At 42.3% G+C, this 14,914-nt stretch overlaps 1 protein-coding gene across 5 annotated transcripts in view; it reads right to left on the bottom strand.

The window, feature by feature from the left end:
- The window catches only part of Dis3l2 (DIS3 like 3'-5' exoribonuclease 2), a 506,284-nt gene that overhangs the window by 86,652 nt on the left and 404,718 nt on the right, over window positions 1–14,914 (bottom strand). For all 5 annotated transcript variants that reach the window (XR_003850358.1, XM_029565942.1, XM_008838082.3 and 2 more), the window contains exon 12: window positions 9,212–9,319. Coding sequence is in view for 4 of the 5 variants with exons in the window: in XM_029565942.1 (XP_029421802.1) it covers window positions 9,212–9,319 (108 nt within the window). In the remaining variant the exon portion in view is untranslated. The remainder of the gene's footprint in view (window positions 1–9,211; window positions 9,320–14,914) is intronic.

Here is a 14,914-nt window from a genome sequence, read left to right as displayed (position 1 = left end):
CTTCTTGTTCTCACTTTTGATTTTATTTTTGAGTGGCCGGATTGCTTTTGTCTTCAGGAGTTCCCACAGAGGCCCAGTTCAGGTGAGGGTCAGATGTTTTCAGGCTTTCTCCTACGGTTTGGATCCCTCCCAGGAATGATTTTGGCCTTAGGAATTTGGGGGTTGGACTGGCCTGGGAGCCTGGCCCAGGAAAGATGCTGGTCTAGGGCAGCTGGTGGCCGTGCCACCCAGAGATGCAAAGGCAGATGGGGCAGGAAGAGGACCCAAGGACTCCTGGGGACTGCACTGAGGAGCTAGGTTGGTCTGGATGCAAAGGATCAGGAAGAGGAAAGGTCAGCCCCAGCGTCCCAGAAAGAGGCTGGTGGTTGGTGCAGGCCCAGGGAAGCAGATGGAGTTGAGGGAGGAGCCAGGCCCAGAAGCAGTCCTCCTGTGGCCCAGATAAGGCAGTATGTTGGTCTGGATGAAAAGGATCAGGGAGCAGTACTGGTTCCCCAGGTGTCTGGGGCCCCAAGACAAGGAATGGGCTAGGGCCCAAACTCGGAGGAGAGAATGGTGGTGGAGATGGGAGGGTGAATGAGGCTGGGGGAGTCAAGGCACAATGGACTTACCCCAGAGAGAGGCCTGTAGGTAGGAGAGAGCAAAATGACTTTTACTTTTAAGTGGTAATATGTGTTCACTGTAGGAAATTTAAAATATATAGGTGGAGAAAAGAAAGAATAAAGAGATCTATGCATCTACCAATAGGAGAGAGCTGCTATTTCTCTTTTGATGCTGATTTAATTTTGTATCTTCCATACCTTGTACGGTGTGTGAACACAGTAAATATAGCACAAACATTTACTGAGTGAATGAATGATGCTGGAGTGCCCCAGGGCTGTTTTCAGCTCAGTGATGACAGCAAGCATTCACAGGCTCTGGGTTCCATCCTCAGCACTGTGAAACCAACACCCCCCCCCCAAAAAAACAATGTCCTCAAAGCAGTAGCATCTCAAGGGATGAGTAGGTTTCTTGATGGTAGGGCTGAAGGGAAGGCCCTTCAAGGAGGGGGCAGAAGCATGTGTGAAGTCTCAGAAGTGTGGAAACTCCTCGTTAAGCCCAGAGGCAAGAGTAGAAACTGAGGGTCTGTAGGATGGATGGCAGATGGTTGTGGGGGGAGAAAGCTTATCTCTGTATGTTGGGCTTCAAAGATTGGACTTTTGGGGCTAATCAGGGCATGTGGTCAGAGGAGGTTAAGAAATTATGTAAGAGGATCAAGTTAAGCTTCTAGAAAGTCATCTAACACTACTGGGGAAACAGGAGGCACGTAGAAGACAAAGCTGGGATTGTTTACTGGGGACTGGATGTGGAATGGGGTGAAACAAAGGCCAAAGGTAGTCAAGAATGACCCCATGGTTTCTGGCCTGAGTAAACAGCTGAAATGGGTCAGTTCTGTTGTAGCCTCCAGGTCCTAACTGATGCACATAGCAGAGAGGCTGCAGGAGCGGCAATCAAGCTCTGATGGTTAGTTTTAATTGTCATCTTGACAGAATCTAGAATCACTTGGGAAGGGAGTTTCAATGAAGGATTGTATGGAACAGGCTGGCCTGAGGGCAATGCTGGTAAGGGATTATCATGACTGGAACAATTGATGTGAGAAGACCCAGACCACTGTGGGCAGCACTAATCCCTGGGTTTGGGTCCTGGGCTATGTCCGAGCGGAGGTGAGGGGTAGTAAGCATGCATCTGTTCATTTCTCTCTGCTCTTGACTGTGGATATAATGTGACTAGTAGTTTCAAGTTCCTGACACTTTAGTTCTTGCAATGATGGACTATAACTTGGAATTGTGAGCTAAATAAACTGTCTTCTAGGTTGCTTTTTGTCAGTGTTGCATCATTGCAACAGAAATGGAACTAAGGCATGAGGACAGTGTTTACTAGTTGGAGGCTCTTCCTTATTCTGGTCTTTGACCCACAGACACAGCTACCAAGTCAGAATCATGACACATGTGATCTTACTAGATATCCAACACTGGTACATACACAGAGGTTGCTCTGAGAAGTAGGATGCCTCAACCTGGTCTGTGGGGTACAGGCCTGATGCCCCTGAGTGCAAGATGAGACAGCAGTACCAGAGGTATTCAGGTGTCGAGCTTCTTGGGATGACATTATCCAGAGTGGATGTTGTTATTTCATAAAAGCACAAGATTTAGGTGGATGACTCTTCTTGTATGCTAATACATATTCAATTAATGTCTAGATTAGAGGACAATGTTCTCCCAACAAACATGTGAAAAATATACTAAAAATAGATTCTTTAGCTAATGTATTGACCTAGAAATATGAGCATTGGCTCAATGAGAGAAGAGCTAGCCAAGATTTTCTTTTGGGTGTTTAAAGTATCTGTTTGGGGTTGGACAGATGGTTCAGCAGTTAAGAGCATTGGCTGCCCTTGCAGAGGACCCAAGTTTGATTCCTCCCAGTACCCATTAGGCGGCTAATAACTGTCTGTAATTCCAGTTCCAGGGGATTTGATGCCTTCTGACCTCCAGAGGCATTGCACAACATAGGTGCACTTATATATGTGCAGGCAATACACTTATACACACAAAACAAAAATAACAAATAAGATATAAAACAGAAACAACAAATATCTATGTTTAAAAAATGTTGGCATAGCCTTCTGATGACAGACCACGCCTGCTCTAGAAAGCAGAACATTCCAGTAGCTTAAGGGAAAATGACAGTTTGCTCCACGTCAGCACAGGTGAAACTGGCAGCCATGCAGGAACAATAGTGGCCTGAAGTGGCTGGCCCTGGCCTGCCCCTTCTGACATTATGTGCCTACACCAAGAGAAGCCACCACAACCTGCAAGCCCAGCCTGGGACTTTCCCACACAGGTTTTAAACTTGTTCCTCTTTTGGTTTTGTATTTTACTTGTCCATTGAGAAGGTTCTAAATGGACCAGTTCTTTTCTCACTGCCAGTGTGCAGTAGAGGAGGGCAGAAGTGACCACTGCATCCTGCACAGATGGAGGGCTTAATGTGACAGGGCTTCCAGATCATCAATGTAAATCTCAAATGTCAGCTCACAGGACAGGCCATGTAACATAGTGGGATTATGTCAAAAAACAGTCTAAGGTCATGACCAAATGACTCCTGAAAAGGACTTAGGGGCCACCAGGAGTCCATGGACCATAGTTTGAAGACTACTGTTTAATCAATCAATAAAGTATACATTCATTTGGGTCCTTAAAGTGGGCCGTCCTTGCATCTAGGTCCTTCTCCGGTACTCAGACCTCCCATCTAGTTCTAAGAGCTCTGTCCTTCTTACTTAGCTCAGCTTCCTTTACCAGTGTCTTGAACAAGCAGCCCTTGAGCCTGGAGTGTGGGATTAGACCTTTCATTGTGGGCATCTTGACTGTGGGTGAGAAATGTCGCCACATCCCGGGTTCTACCTCTCATGTAGTTGCTGGGTCTGGGGAGGGTGTTTGGCTAAGCACAGTATGAGGAGTGTGGTTAGTGGGCCTTATTCTACAACTCTGTCCCCAAGCCAAACCCTCATACTTCCTATGTGGTGTGGTTTGGGGAGACGCCTAGCACCCCTGCAGACCAGAGCTTTCTTTACATCTGTCCTTTAGCCCTCACTGAATAGAAGATCTGGGTGCCACACATTGCCTCAAAGAGAAACCCCAATGGCCAGTGAGTGTCAGAGCTTGCAGCTTTCTGGTGTTTCCTTATGATCTTCGTATTCTAGAGCTCATAGATCAGGCAGCCTTTTATTTCTCAGGTCTACCCTGGCAGGCATAATTCAGACCCAGTGTTCTTTTCTGTTGACTCAAGTTGGGGTACTTCTATGGGCTTTTATTTTCTAGTTAGTTAAACTTTTTTGAAAAAGCATTTATAAAAATATTAAAGTTACACATATTTTCAGAAAACATTAGAAAATAGAAAAAAAGTAGAAAAAATGACTCATAGTTTTACTACCCAAATACAACCACTGTTGTTGGCATTCTGTTTTATTTCCTTCTGGTCTTTTTCCACTCACTTTCCCCCCATGCTTGTTCCTACCCCCACCAGAATATGACTGCTGGCACACTGCACTCATAATTTCCTCTGTGTTTCAGATAATGCTTACCTCTTAAGTCTTGAAAAGGAATTTTTACCAGATATTTAAGAAGTGTAAAAACCAAATGTAATGTGTGTAACTATTTGATCCCAATTTGGACTAACCAATTGGAGAGAACCAGAGAAATGTACTATGGACTGGGTTCTGGATGGCACCCTGACATTAGCATTCACTAGGTGTGCTAAGGACACTGTGGTTACATAAGAAAATGCCCATATTCTTAAGTCATGTATCAAAACACAGAAGTAAAATGACATGTGTGTGGCTTGTTTCAAAACACTGTAGCCTTAGCAAGAACAAAATTTTGACAATATGGAATCTGGGGTGTGGGATGGGGATTTGTTCTGTTTTTCTTTTTAAAAATATTTTATTACTTTTATTTTATGAGTATGAGTATATTGCCTGCATGTATGTAAGTGCACCCATGTTGTGCAATGCCTGTGGAAATCAGAAGAGGGCATCTGGAACTGGATGGTTGTTAGCTACCATGTGGATTCTGGGAACCAAATCTGGGTCCTCTGAATGAGCAGCCACCGCTCTTAACCGCTGAGCCATCTTTCTAGCCCCATGCTGTTTTCTTTACTGTCATATATGCTTAATTTTTTTCTTATTGAAGAATACATAGTTCTAATAGTCAGGATTTTTTTTTTCTGTTTTGATTTTGTTTTTTGAGACAGGGTCTTGCTATGTAACCTCAGCTGCACAGCATTCACTGGGCAGGCCAGTCTGGTCTCAAACTTATGATAATCCTCCTGCCTCAGCTTCCAGAGTGCTGGGCTTATAGGCATGCATCACCATGCCTGGTTATACTCAGTTTTTAAAGCTTGTTATAAACAACAGCAACTGTCTGCCTCTTTCTGTCTGTGCTCCTCACCACCTTTGCCTTCTTCAACAGAAGACTTTGCTACTGGCATCCATGTTTCTATATAACTTGCTTTGATGGCTACTTCCTGATTTTAGGCATCATTTGCAAACTTTTCACTAGAGAAGCAGAGAATTTATTTTGTCTTCATGCACACATATGCTCTTCTCTCAACCATGCCCATTGTTGTTCTAGGCTCCCTGATCCTGCCCTGTCATCCCAGTTCAGCTATCTGATAGCTATTAGAACTCACTAGATCAAGAGTGACTGTGTTTACATAAATACCAAGAATCTGTACCTTCCTGTGTGGCTTTGTCTTTCATTAGGATTCATACCTATCTTGTTTTAGTTTGCTTGATTAAGCAGAAATCTTCAACTTTTCATTCATGGGCCCCTGAGTCCTTTTCAAGGGTCATGTGGTTATTACTCCAAACTGTTTCTTGATGTAATCCCAGTGTGTTACATGGTCTGTCCTGTTAGCTGACATTTCTATCAATGGTCTGGTAGCCTTGGCAGGTGAAACCCTTTGTCTGCGCAGGATGCAGTGGTCACTCTGCCCTTCTCTACCACACATTGGCAGCAAGAAAAGAGCTCGTTCCATTTAGAACCTTCTCAATGGATGAGTAAAACTCATTACTTTCACCATTTTTCAACCCTAAGCACTTGTCTTTGTCACTCATACTTCATGAGACAGGATGATGGCTGATGGGGGAAGGCATGCACTTAGCCAGCTTGGTGCTGAACTGATGGTGTCCTTATACCATACCATTTTTATCCAAAGGAGCAACTGACGTGCACACTGTGGTTTGGTCTTGGGTACATAGTACTTCAAGGAAAACAACAGACATTGCTTGTCACCAATGATAAAAGTTGAACTTTGACAAAAATTAGAATTTTAGAAACTGCATCTGTTACATAAGCTTGTCAACTTCCTAAAACTGAAAAAGCTGGCAGATAAGAACAGCAGCAACACTAAGAAACATGATTCATAAAGGATCATAGAATGAAATGTGTCCAGAGTCAGCAGATCAGCACCATACGTTAAGACTTTCTCAATGGTAATGTTAAAAAGTAAGTAATGTTAAAAAGTCATGTCTGGGTAAAAGATCCACTAACAGTAGATTTTTATGGAACCTGATTAATGAGGCTCATCTGACACTGTTGTTAGTCTGCTACAGGTGTTATAACAAAACCCCATAGACTGAGGGGCTTAGGTCATAGAAATTTCACACAATTCTGAAAGCTAGAAGTTCAAGACCAGGATGTCAGCCAATTCAGTTCCTGGTGAGGGTTGTCTTCATCACTTGCACACAACAACTGCTTTTATGCATGTCTTCACATGGTGGACAAAGAGAAAGCAAGCTCTCTAGTATGCCTTCTTTTATGGACAGAAATCTTACTGAAGTGTGGCCCTATTCTTATTATCTAATATAGTCTCTGTGTGCGTGTATGCGTGCGCGCATGTGTGTATACTATGTGTGAATGTGGATATGCCTCTCTTGGTGTGCACTATGAAGGTCACAGGACAACCTCAGGTATCAGTCCTCACCTTTTACCTTGTTTGAGAAGGATCTTTTTGTTGTTTATTGCCATGCCACATATGCCAGGCTAGTTGGCTTAGAGCTTCCAGGGATTTTTCCTGATTCTGCCTCCCATCTCAAGGTAGGAACACTGGGATTACAGATGCTTACTACTATACCTAGCTTTACATGGCTACTGGGATTGAACTCAGGTCCTCATGCTTGCAAGGCCTCTTCCTCCTCCTCTTCTTCTCTTCCTCTTCCTTCTTGGCAGAGTTTCTCTGAGTACCCCAGGCTGGCCTTCAATTCACAATCCTTTGGCTTCCTTCCTGGGATTATAGGTGTATGCCACAAAGCCCATGTAGCTCACTGAGAAACAGTTTGTAAGTGATTCTTTGTTTCTGAGACCTGGAATGCCTGAATAGACCCCTTTCTCTCCTCACAACGTTTTATGAAGATCACAGCCTTCTAGAAATGGAGAAGTTTTGCTTGCATTATCATAAAGCTTCTAAAGTTGTAGTGAAAAAAATCTGAACTTATTTTGGCTTCTGGTCTATTGTAGTGGCTTCCCTTCAACCCTTTTAGAAGCCTATAGGATCTTTCATCTGGTCCAGTATGCTGAACTTCTATGACGGCATACACTAGAGATGGCTGGCAGTGAGCTCTACTCACCTGGAAAGTCACATCCTTTAGGAATGATTTTGCTGATTGTTTCTTCCCCTCTGTTTCCTTTGACTTCTGAAATGGTCATTGAGCAGATCTGGATATCCTGTATGGGTCCTCTAATTTTCTTATCTTTTTGATCCCCCAAGACTAAGCAGCTTCACTTTCCAATCAGAATCTTGAATCTTCTTCATTTCTTCTATGCTGTTTTTAATTTCTAAAAGCTTCTTTTTCTCCTCTTTAAATAAACCCTTTTTAAGTTAGATATTATAGCACAGGTATCCTCTTTGAAAATTCTAAAAGGGTGTTAAAGCAGTTTCTTCTGTGTCAGGTGTCTCTTCATACATGACTGAAATCCTTTAGCCAGGCATGGTGGCACCCACTTTTCATCTCAGCACTGGGCAGACAGAGGCAGGAAGATCTCTGTGAGTTTAAAGTTAGCTTGGTCTATGTAGCAAGTTCTAGGTCAGCCAGGGCTATATACTGAGTCTCTGTCTCAAAAAAAGAAAAAGAAAAAAAAGGAAGGAAGGGAGGGAGGGAGGGAGGGAGGGAAGGAAGGAAGGAAGGAAGGAAGGAAGGAAGGAAAGAAAGAAGGAAAGAAGGAAAGAAGGAAAGAAGGATAGAAGTGAAATCCCCAAAGGCTCTGATTGCAGGGGTCAACACTGCTACTGTATGGGACAGAACTGGGCTTTTGGTTGGAAGAGCCTGAGGTTGCCAAGTCTTTATTCTTCACTTCTCAGATTCCTCAGAGAAAGATGTCCCCACCTCCTGACTCATAGGGTACAGGCCTGGCTCCATAATTCTGGAGTTGAAATTCTTAACATTTGGATGCTGAGGTTTACCCCAGTGCCTAATGAGGCACCATGCCATCAAGTGTGCTTGATGTCCCTGGCTCACATCACCCTTCATTTGTTCTATCTACAGAAAATAACCTCTAGGTCTTCTGCTAAGGCCAGGAAGGCCAATCTTTAGAATAAACTTTCTACCAACACTATTGTCGGTCTCATCCCCCACCCCTCCTCCTCCTTCCAAAGTTATCTGGTACTGTCAACTTCTGGAGTTTTTGTTTCTTGGCTTCCTCTGTTCCTGGCTGAGGATTCAGCTTTCTCAGGACTGCTAAGTCAGTTACTACTCATCCATCTGCTCTGCTGCGTCCAAAGTTCTGTTGCTGTTGTCTCCTCTCCCATTCTCTTTGTCTTTGTGGGTTTGTGTCTTTAAAAAAAATTCTCTTTACTGTTGTTTTAGTGAGGTTTTGGGATGGAATGAAAGCAAATGTGGTTATTCAATCTCCCATCTTTATTTGGAACCTCTTTATAATTAAATATCTCTTTTACTTCCATTTATTATTACAGCATGAACATTTCCCATGTTCTTCCGTGGTCTTTGTGATCAGCTTTAACGACTCAGAAACCTGCAGTATCTATCTCACTCATCTTCTTCTGGATGTTTGCAGCTGCTTACCCTGGGGAAGGGAACTAACTGGTTTTCCTAGAGTCATCTTTATTCATCTTCTTCACTCCCTGTCTATAGGGCGTGCTTGCTGACACCATCCTCCATGTGTTCTCTACCTGTGGTTTCCTTACTTTATGCCCTGACTGCAGTGTGACTCTGCTAATATGTTAGTCTTTATATCTCCATCCATCCCATAGGATACTGCAACCCTCACTTGTCTAAGATGCCATCTTCTTTAGAACACATCAGAGGAGCCCTGACACCTGCAATTCATGTACAGCTTGGCTTCCCATCATGCCTTCCAGCTGTTCGCCTGCCTCACTGTACCCATCTCCCACTCTAAGCTTATACCTCATGCCTAGTGTCCTCCTTCAACTGGTATGTACTAGCAGCTACTCCTTCCAAATGAGTAAGTCAGTCCTGCATCCTAGGTGGGACTGGCGGCTCTTCCAAGGCTGGGGCCCTTCTATCTCTTCCCTATAGTTGTTGCCCCAGGCCTCTTGCATCCTTCTGCCATGGCACTCCAGCAGGCACACAGGGGTGCTTACCATGATACACAGGATGGGATGGTGCTAAGTGAAGAATAAATGACTAAGTGTAATTTGTTACCTTGCCCTCGGGGGTCAGTGTCCAGATCACAGAGAAAGTCAGTTTGTCGGTCATGGGGTTGAGGCTGCACAGTTCCTCACACAGTAGCCTGGGAAGCATGGGGACCACCTGTGAACAGAGGAGAGCTCATAAGCACTTCTATCTAACCTGCAGGAGTCTGTCTCAGGTAGTCCTGAGGCAGAGTTTTGGTGACCAGCTTGTTTCCAGAGTGAGCTAAAGACGAAGGAGGTTTGCACCTAGACTCCTCTGTACAAAGACCACTTTGACTCAAGCTCTGCCTGGGACCTTACATATCAAGTGAATGTGAGCTGGGAGGCAGGAAGAAAATAACAGGAGGTAAGAAATACTGCCACTCTTTATGGTTACAGTCCACCATCTGGATTCCTGGGTTCTACCATAGCTGGAAAGTTGTTTTAAATGCATCTGTATTGAACACGAGAGACCTTTTTTCTTGTCATTACTCTCTGAGCAATAGAATACAAGTATTACATTTGATTATGAATGATCTGGAAATGATTTAAAGTACATGAGAGGGGGCTGGAGAGATGGCTCAGGAGTAAGAGCACTTGCTGCTCTTGCAGAGGACCTGGTTTGGTTTTCAGAAATGACATGGTAGCTCATTACTGTCTTTAACTCCAGTTCCAGGAGCTCTGGTGCTCTCTGTAGCACTAGGCACACATGCAGCATACATACATACATGCAGGAAAACACTCATATCTGTAAAAATAAAAATAAATCTTTAAAAGTCTATGGGAGGATGTGTGGTGTGTGCAGATACTATGCTATTTTATAAAAGGACCTGGAGCACAACTGGGTTGTGTCCCCACAGGTATTCTGGAACCAATCCCCTCTGGGTACTGAGGGGTGATGGTACTAAACCTGAGCTCTACACTCAATAGCAACTTGGGGCATAGCTATTCAGGTTGAATGACATACTTAAGAACCCCAAGGCTGAATGTAAACTCCTCAGGGCTCATCAAAGTAAAATCATCAATTATTTAATTTAGTAATTGAATATACCATAAATTACAAAATGATGTTGGAAAATTAACAAAATAATATATATCTCTATGGTAATAAAAGAAAAGTTCACAAATCCAGGTCTCTAGACAAACACTGGCCAACCAATCACCTGTTTTGCATGGCTTAAACTTACTTTTATATTTACTATTTATTTGGTGGGCATGTGTGCTTGCCACATATACACGTGGAGGTCAGAGGACAACTTGTAGGAGTTGGTTATCTGCTTCCATATATAGGTTCTGAGGACTGAACTGAGGTCACCAGGCTTGGTGGCAAGTACCTTTATCCACTGAGCCATCTCACTGGCCCCATTTTGCAGGTTTTTGATGGTTTTTCTTCTTTACTGATCTTTTAATCCTATAATAAACTGAACTTATATTCCTTTAATTAAAAAATTGTCAAGATGGGCATGGTGGCATATGCCTTTAATTTCAACACACGGGAGAGGCAGGTGGATCTCTGTGAGATCAAGGCCAGTCTGGTCTATACAGCAAGTTCCAGGGCAGCTGGGGCTACAGGCAGCTGTTATTTATGTCTCAAAACATAAACAACAAAAACAATTTGTCTTCAATGTATTCTCAAATAATGACTGACAGCTATCTTTGAATATTATTTACAGTTACATTATTAATTATAACATGAGATGTAAAATTAGTATTTCTATCTGCTCTCCACCAAGATACTCTGCCCTCTGTCTCCTGTCTTCAAATCTAATCCTTCTCGCATACCCTTCTTTATTATTAGTATTACTACCCACTCTACTGCCCAACCTGAAATAGCACTACAAGCCATTTCTCCTTCACACTTACTGTGGACAGACTTGAGCTACACTACTGACCCTGTGCTAATTAACTGGGGGTAGGGGACCTGCTACATTCAAGTAAAGTTAGCTAATTTCTTTACTGGTAAAATCAAAACAAATCCTAGTTGTTTCTCACATTGCATGTAGTGTATTTGCACCTATACCATTTCCATACACAATATATCTTTGGTATGGAAAAGTAAACTAGAGAACTCATGCCTACACAGTGACAACAAATTAATAGCTGTTTGGCATCATTCTAAAGGTTTCAGATCTTGGCGAAAGAAACCTAATGACTTAAAAACTTTAATTTTTTGTTTGTTTTTTGTTTTTGTCTTTTTGAGACAGGGTCTCCCTGTAGTCCCAGCTGACCTGAACTCACTATCTAGACCAGGCTGGCCTTGAACTCACAGTGATCTGCCTGCCTCTTCCTCCCGTGCACCACCATGCCCGGCTGACTTAAAAACTTTTAAAGTAAAAACTGATTACTTAACTTTCAGTAACAGCTTTCATACTGAAGTACTATTGAATACTTTTTTCTTACCCTTTTTATACCATCAGTCCAGATGACACATATTATTTGCTAGTTTGTTTTTTGTTCATTTGTGGGGTTTCTTTTTTTTTTTTTTTTTTTTTGGTTTTTTTGAGACAGGGTCTCCCTGTAGCCCCAGCTGGCCTGGCATTCACTGTGTAGACCAGGCAGGCCTTGAAATCACAGAGATCCGCCTGCCTCTGCCTCCCAAGTGCTGGGACTACAGGCGTGCGCCACCATGCCTGGCTTGTTCATTTGTTTTAAGACAGGGTCTTATGTAGCCCAGGCTGGCCTCAAACTCGGTATGGTCACAGGTGACTCTGAACTTCTAATTATCCTACCTCCACCTCTTAAATGGTGGGATTACAAGCATGTACCACCACACCTGGTTTATGTCTGTGCTAGGGACTGAATCCAGGGTTTTGTGCACTAAACAAGCACTCTACCAATTGTGCTACATCCTAACTTGTTTAGCGGTGCAATAAAATGTCCTCTAAATAGTTACCATTTTCTTGTGTATGTCAAGTATTTAATAAAACAGTGCACCTTCACCTATATCAACACACTACAGAATAGAGAAAGTTTCTATATCATATTGTTTTGTGATTGAATTACAACAAAGTTTCATATAATTTCAGCCTCTGGACTATGCTATAGACTGAATTATACCTCCCTGCTTACATGCTGAAGTTACAGTATCCCATTTGACAGTATTTGGAGACAGTGTCTTTGGGAGGTAACTAAGGTTGAATGAAGTCACAAGGGTAAGGTCTGGCCTTACAGAACAGGTGGTTTTATAAGAGAGGGGGACAAAGTTGGGTGTGGTGGCACACACTTTTAAAAATAAAAGTTTTTAAGTCATTAGGTTTCTTTTGCTAAGATCTGAGTCTGGGAGGCAGACACAGGCAGATCTCTGAGTTCCAGGCTAGCCTGGTCTACATAGCAAGTTCCAGGCCAGCTGGGTCTAACTACGGGGAGACCCTGTCTCAAAAAGACAAAAAAAAAAAAAAAAAAGGAAAAAAGAGGGGCAAGAAACCGGAAGAAAAAAAAAAAAAAAGGGAAAAAAAGGGACACAGAACAAGAGAAAAAAAAAAAAAAAGGGAAAAAAAGGGACACAGAACAAGAGAAAAAAAAAAAAAAAGGGAAAAAAAGGGACACAGAACAAGAGAAAAAAAAAAAAAAAGGGAAAAAAAGGGACACAGAACAAGAGAAAAAAAAAAAAAAAGGGAAAAAAAGGGACACAGAACAAGAGAAAAAAAAAAAAAAAGGGAAAAAAAGGGACACAGAACAAGAGAAAAAAAAAAAAAAAGGGAAAAAAAGGGACACAGAACAAGAGAAAAAAAAAAAAAAAGGGAAAAAAAGGGACACAGAACAAGAGAAAAAAAAAAAAAAAGGGAAAAAAAGGGACACAGAACAAGAGAAAAAAAAAAAAAAAAAAAAAAAAAAAAAGGAGAAACAGAGAGACAGAGACAGAGAGACAGAGAAAGAACACAGTTCATCTCTGCAAGTAGGAGCTTTATGAGGACATATCCATGCACCAGCCAGAAAGAGGCTCTCACCAGGAACCACACTGGTCAGCACCTTAAACAGGGGTTTTCAGACTCCAAAACTGGAAAAACAAACATCTTTTGTTGAAGCCACCCAGTCTGTGATACATTGTTAGGGGGGCTGCGCTGACTGAGCTGATTCAAGTTTGCTGGGTGTGCAGTCCTGTTTTCTCTTTGGGTTGCATTATCAGGTATGGTACCAAATCTACTGTGGTCACTGGTGCTCATCCAGCTTATGGCGATGATCAGTCCAAGGAAACATATTTTAAGTCACAAACCTGATAATGTAACATATTCGTGACATCATACTTTAGTGCTTGTCAAAAGAAAGTCATTGTAACTTGGGGCTAGGCTCAACCCTGAAACAAAAAATGCTGATGGGAAATTAGCTGAAATCCAGACAGAAAATGCAGTGGAGTTGGTAGCAATGTCCCAATGGTATTTCTTAGCTCTATCAATGCAGCATGTCCTGTCTTTACAAATTTTTCTGTAAGTCTAAAAATATTTTAAAAGAAAAACTTATTTTTTTTTTAATTTGGGGTTGGAGAGATGGCTCAACAGTTAAGAACAATGGCTGTTCTTGCAGAAGGCCCAGGTTCAAATCCCAGCAACCATATGGCAGCTAACAACCATCCATAACTCCAGTTCCAGGGATCTGATGCCCTCTTTTGCCCTCTGTGGGCACTGCATGACACAGGTGCACTTACACACATGCAGGCATAAACACTCATACACATAAAATAGAAATGAATAAATAAAAAAATTTTTAAGTTAAAATTTTTTTTTTTTCAGAAAATGGAAGGACCTTCCATGCTCATGGATTGGAAGAATGAATTTGTGAAAATGACCATCCTACCAAAAGCAATATATGGAGTCAATGCAATCCCAATCAAAATCCCCATGACACACTTCATGGAATTAGGAAAAAAGCCATCCTGGGGCTAGAGAGATGGCTCAGTGGTTAGGAGCACTGACTGCTCTTGCAGAGGATCTGGGTTCAATTCCCAGCACCCACATAGCACCCACATGGTGGCTATGAACCATCCTTAACTCCAGTTCCAGGGGAATCCGAAGCCCTCTTCTGACCTCCGCGGCACTGCACGATATAGGTGCACTCACAGCACAGGCAATACACTCATACACATAAAATAAAAATAATAAATAAAATATTTCAAAAAAGAAAAAAAAAGCCATCCTTAAATTCATAGGGAAGCACAAAAAACCCCAGATAGCCAAAGCAACCCTGAGCACAAAGAGCAGTGCTGGGGGGATTACTATATCAGATCTCAGAGTATACTACAGAGCTATAGTCATAAAAACAGTGTGGTACTGGAACAAAAATAGACACATAGATCAATGGAACATCACTGAGGACCCAAACCTGAGTACACATAATTTGAGCTACCTGATCTTTGACAAAGATGCCAAGAACTCACAATGAAGGAAAGGCAGAATCTTCAGCAAATGGAGCTGGCATTTGCTCCACCTGTAGAAGAATAAAACTAGATCCAGATCCTTATCTTTCACCTTGCACAAAAGTCAACTCCAAATGGATCAAAGACCTCATTCTGAAACAGGAAATCCTGAAACTATTAGAAGAAAATATTGGCAGTAACAAGTAGGAAAGGATTTTCTAAATCGGACAGCAGTTGCCCAGGAATTAAGGTCAACAACCAACAAGTGGGACCTCATTAAAATAAAAAGCTGTACAGCAAAAGAAACAATCAAGAAAGTGAAGAGAAAACCCACAGAGAGGAAAAAAAATCTTCACCAGTGACACATCTGACAGAGGTTTAACA

Source organism: Nannospalax galili, unplaced genomic scaffold, assembly GCF_000622305.1.
Source record: "Nannospalax galili isolate Female #2095 unplaced genomic scaffold, S.galili_v1.0 scaffold1138, whole genome shotgun sequence".
Classification (NCBI taxonomy): domain Eukaryota; kingdom Metazoa; phylum Chordata; class Mammalia; order Rodentia; family Spalacidae; genus Nannospalax; species Nannospalax galili.
The sequence above is the reverse complement of the archived record's forward strand: the minus strand, read 5'-3'. Positions and strand labels throughout refer to the sequence as shown.